Below are 5,426 nucleotides of genomic sequence, written 5' to 3'. Positions count from 1 at the left end.
AGCGAATTTTATCTGTTGCAAAAATGTATTTGATTACTCGAGTAAAATTACAGTATCTCTGCTGTTAGTAAGTATTAAATGTTAAAGAAACTGGACCTCTTTTCCTTCCAACTTTCTGAGAAAGTGCATGTAACAGTCCAAGGTTCCCCCTGCCCCCCCTATACCTAATACAAAATAAACAAACACTATACTTGTTCCCTTGGTCAAGGAGTAGGGCTTGGTCTTGTAAGGAACATATGTACATTTTAATGAAAGTGATGTCTTATTGTATATACAGGAGCATCTACAGTTGTCCATGGAAGTTGTTCAAGATGCCATACTTAGCAGCATTGTGAAAGTCCAGCACGTTTTCTATAATGAATATACCTACAAGGCAAAATGTTACGTCTCAGTTTCAACTACCAAAACAACACTTCAGTATCTTCTCTAATAATCTGCGTGCTTATTACTGTACAGAAATGTATTAACATTTAAGACGACTCAAGTAAAAAGCACAATACAAATAACAGTTCAAAACGGAAAATGTTAAACCTACAAAAATTAAAGCAGTTTTAATTTCATAATAAAAATCAAAAACTGAGCTGTGACCCACACTGTTCAGTCTATATTCTCTCAGTCCTTTTCTTAATTCTGTTTGGAAAAATTAAACAATGTGTTTGCTGATAAAATTTCCAGCAGGATCAAAGTGTACATTTATATACAGATTTTTATTAGAGATCTAATGCATCACTGAGGCATTGCATCAATACCAGAGTTCATGTTAAACTGGATATAGAAAATAAGTTAATGCCGGAATAAGATCACCTAGCAGAACAGACTTGCAACTGCCATAAATGTTACAGCAAGTTTACAGCACTCTAGTCGATTAGTATTTAGTCCAAAATACAGGAGACCAAAGTTAATGCTTGCATTTGTTTGCAAAGCAAGGTTATATCACTAATAAATAAGCTCTCTTAGAACTCTAGAAGTAGAACATGGTACAAAAGAAAGTCTTTGTAATGTTGTAGCCTGCAGCTTGAAAAGAAACAACCCTAGGTTGCACTATTTGCAGGAATGTTATTTATGGAGGTTTTTTTCTAATTTGTTACAATTTCTTTGTTGTCTTCCACGAAACGCGTGAAACGGAAGTTTGTCCCATTTTCATTGCTTGCCATTTTCTCCAGACCAGCTAGAGGTGCATTGGGTTCTGAATTCTGGAGCTTCTCCAGGCTTCCCGTCAAGCCACTGATGGGAGAGCTGCCACCGTTGCCCAGGCCCCCTGCTGCCGGAGGGATGCCGCCATTCTGGATGACAGAGATCTCGTTGGTCTTCATGGCCAAGCCATTGGAGAGTGCTGCTGCATACTGGTTCCAGAAGCTGGAAGGGTCTCCATTCCCTGACCGTGCCGCCAAATCCTTCTGAAACATTTCTGGGAACTTTACAGGATTGCCTCCTAGAAATGTCATGGGGCCATCCACAGAAAGTCGTCTGCCTCGTCTTGCAGGAGTACTGTTCCACATATGAGTGCCCATGTGAACCTGAAAAGAAAGGAAGAAACAAACAAACAAAAAATAGGGGTTGACAGGGATTTCAAACTTATTTTGATTACAGAGAAGGCAGCAGTCCATAAACACGTCCAGTCTTGTTATACAATGAACAGCACTAAAGGTAACGGAGGCAGGGCTCCATTTCCCATCTGGAATAATAAACAAACAAACTTCTTCTGGATTAGCCCATCACTATTACCCAGAATACCCTGTTTTCCTGCTGAACAACGCATTGCTTGTGACTCTTTTTTTTTTTATTATTACATGTATTTAGTTTATAATGACTTCACGTTATTCTGTCAATTGCAGATAGCTGCTTTCAGGGCTAGAATTGCTATGTCCACTTTCATTGCAATGGTAAGTATTGTATTTGACACCCTTTAGCCTATAAACGTCCTTTTCAGACAGGCAGAAAGTATCCTTTACTGATTGCTCATCGGAGAGCCTCGTATATAGACAGAATGGCCTGAAAGTAATTATTCATCTCACATTACTGGCAGCAACCTCTAGAGAAATACTCTGTCAACAGAAAAATGTACACAGTAAAGTGCTCAACTGGTGTTCTAAAACTTAAGTATATTTGCTTTTTCAAACACGTATCAGTAGAAAATGTTAGTTATATAATCAATTAAAGTAATGCTCATTAAAAAAACTATTAACATAATTCTGGAACTAAACACTCATCATCTTACATGATAGTTATGAAAAACAGCACATTCAAGAGCCTTTCACTTCTTAAAGAGGTGTGTGAGTTACAAAATGCATTTCTCTGTTATTTAATACTCCTTACCATCATTTGACTGTTCCATTTCACACTCTACATAGACAGTCTTTCCTGGTAGATGAATTTTAATTAAGCATCAAAACCAGCTTACACTTCAGACCTGCTGCCAACACGAGCACTGAACAAGAGGCCATCTAGGTCTACCAGAGCTGACTAAACACACCATTTGTACACTCAAAGGTACGACTGCTTACAACATGAACAGATGCAAAAAATTTAAAAAACCCAGCAAGGAGAAAATGAAACCTAAGAACAGCAAGAGGAAAAAGTACCTTCAGATTGCCCTTTGTTGTGAATGCTCTTCCACATATAGTGCAGGCAAAAGGTTTCTCACCAGTGTGTGTCCTTTCGTGGATCTGCAGAGCACTGGAGGAAGAAAATGTTTTCCCACATGTGTTGCAGTAGTGCTGTTTGGGGGTTCTTCTGGGGAGAGCGGGGAGCAGGACAGGGGACGTGGCAGAGGCGGACAGTGGCCCTGAAGCAACTAGACCAGAGGGTGCTTCTTTGCTATCCTGAGGAGAGCTGTGCACAAAGCCATTAACCTCAGTCTTTATGAGCGATGACAGCGAGTTACCAGGCATAACCGAAGAGTTCTGATTAGGGCCGATACTGGAATTGGGCTCAAAAAGTTGTGATGGTAGATCTCGCATTTGATGTGTCAACATATGCTGCTTCAAATTACCCTTTGTGGAAAAGCCACGATTGCAAACTGTGCAAATAAATGGTCTCTCTTTGGTATGACTTCTGTAATGAATGTCCAAGGCACTCTGGCAAGCAAACGTTTTGCCACAAATGTCACATGCGGTGTTTTTAAATTTACCTCTATCTCTGAAAGGAAAGAGCATACTCAGAGACTCCTCTTTAATCATTTTATCAGTATTACTAGATGTCAAGTCCAAAGCACCACTGTTAGCAGGGGTTGGAGACAAACCGTTGGCAAACTCGCTTGGTAAAGCTCTTACTGGTTTCTCTTCGATACTCGGTGATTTGTGGTAATCGTTAGTGCTGTTGGATGGGGACAAGGCCTGCATGGAAGAGGTAGACTCTGAGACAGCAGGGCTTCCAGCACTTTGGCTTTCCATATCACCACCAACAGATGACGAATCATTAGTCAAAACATCCCCTTCCACTGACCCACTTTCAACTGACTTTAAGCTTGCTTGAAGTTGTTCAGCAAGTCCAGCATTGATCATCTTCATCTGATTTTCCAAAGCGGCAATACTTGACATTTCCAGGGGCAGAGGGGAGGAAGACAAGCTGTCTTGTGATGCATCTGCAGATTTAGGTGTATCTGGCACGCTGCTATCAGGACAGTCTTCCATGTTCTCATCTGAGAAGTTGTCTATATCATCAAAATTCTTGTCATCAAAAGATCCCGTATCTGATTCCATTGACTCAGGATAGCTTTCAGTCACTGGAGTGTTGGGGATCTGCCCTCCCATGTGCATTCGGATATGCTGCTGTAGCACAACAGCATTGGTGAATTTTTTCTGGCAGATCGGACACGAATGTTGCACTCTCAGCGGGGGCATGGCACGGTGGACACTGTAATGAGTCTTTAAGTTGCCTTTAGTAGTGAAAGCACGACCACAGATTTTACATTTAAATGGCCTCTCACCGGTATGTGTGCGATAATGCATTTTCAGTGCGCTCTGGCAACTGAGAACTCGGTGGCAAATGATACACTCATTAGGATCGGTTGCCTTTTTGTCAATGTTTTCTACCAGTTGCTGCAATTTTGACGTTTCAGATGCTGGCGTTGAATCCAATAGTCCGCCAAATGGAAACTTTGCCTTAAATTGCTCTGACATTAGAGGCATAAGGGGATTTGTAAAAGTGGCAACACCGCTGGAGCCCGACTCTGTTGCTGGTGAGCTCACAGAGCTGCTCACACTAGTGATGGTGCTTGTGTTTTGAGGGTTTTCTTCCATTTTACTGTTTGAGGTAGGCAAAACACCAGCCTCTACCTCATCAGAAAGTCCATTGGAAATTTTTGATATGGGATCAGCTGTTCCCGAGTCACTCTTGACAGAGCAGGGAGGGCTAGCAGAAGGATGGCTAATGGGAATTGGCTGAGGCTCTTCAGTTTTGATGAATGGGGTCAAGCTTGGAATTGTTGGTGGGAGTGGCAGGCCAACAGAAGTCGTCAGGGTGGAGAGGACTGGCTTGCTGTCCAGCCAGCTTGTAACTGGTTTCTCTGGTGGTATAGACATCCCATAAGGAATACCTGTGCTTGTAGGAATATTGTCCAAATGCTCTGGCACCGGGTACGGATTCATTTGAATGTGAGGGTATTTTTCTTTATGACGCTGAAAGTGGACTTTTAAGTTTCCCTTTGTGGAGAACCTGTTTCCACATATGTTGCATTTAAATGGCCTCTCGCCAGTGTGAGAACGTAAATGAATCTGCAAGGCACTGTCACTCCCAAACACTTTAGCACAGAACCTACATTTATGCTTAAAGAATGCTTCATCTGAATTACTTTTTGCTTCAAAAGCAGTTACATTTGGTGGCTTGCTTTTTCTTTGCTGCGCCAAGGCAGTCAAGGAGTTTAAATCCTCTGCAGGTGTTCCAATAGTGGACAAGGGACTGGAGAAAACAGAGTTACTAGGGGTAGGCTGAGGTAGAAGTGGATTAGATGCAGGACTTAATAAACTGCTTATTGCAAAAGCTGGTGAAGATGATGCTGATACTGGTGGGTTGCTGAGCTGTGAGCCACCAATACTTGAAGCCACTTTTTCTGAGGATGATGTTGTAACTGCTGCTGCCAACATGTTAATACTTGGAGAAGAACCACTACTGGATGGAATTAGAGTGTTGCCAGGGTTGCTCTGAGGTAGCTGTATAGGGGGTAGCTGTTTCACACCACTGATGCTGGCAGATTGACTAGCAAGGCTTTGTGCTAATCCAGCTGCTGCAGCCAGCTGCTGGGACAAATGGGAACTTAATGTGGACAAGGGGTTGGCAGCTGTTCGTAAAGTACCTTGAGAAGGGCTAGAAGATGTTGGCATGTCTGTATTTTGGGAAGCCAACAATAATATTTGGTGACGAATTTGTTCAATCAGTTGCAACTGATGGATCTGCTGCTGCTGTAATGCCAACAGTTGCTCCATCAG

At 42.1% G+C, this 5,426-nt stretch overlaps 1 protein-coding gene across 3 annotated transcripts in view; it reads right to left on the bottom strand.

Moving 5' to 3' along the window:
- Positions 1-1,076: 1,076 nt before the first annotated feature.
- The window catches only part of SALL1 (spalt like transcription factor 1), a 13,524-nt gene continuing 9,174 nt past the window's right edge, over positions 1,077-5,426 (bottom strand). For 2 of the 3 annotated variants that reach the window (XM_086469226.1, XM_086469225.1), the window contains exons 2-3: positions 2,583-5,426; positions 1,077-1,517 (exon numbers count right to left, since the gene is read on the bottom strand). The exon at positions 2,583-5,426 is cut by the window's right edge and continues 569 nt beyond it. In XM_086469226.1, the coding sequence (XP_086325352.1) occupies positions 1,077-1,517; positions 2,583-5,426 (3,285 nt within the window). The remainder of the gene's footprint in view (positions 1,518-2,582) is intronic. The other variant, XM_086469227.1, reaches the window with a different exon arrangement.

This window comes from Leptosomus discolor, chromosome 8 (assembly GCF_034619465.1).
Source record: "Leptosomus discolor isolate bLepDis1 chromosome 8, bLepDis1.hap2, whole genome shotgun sequence".
Classification (NCBI taxonomy): Eukaryota; Metazoa; Chordata; class Aves; order Leptosomiformes; family Leptosomidae; genus Leptosomus; species Leptosomus discolor.
This window is presented reverse-complemented; position numbering and strand designations above follow the sequence as displayed.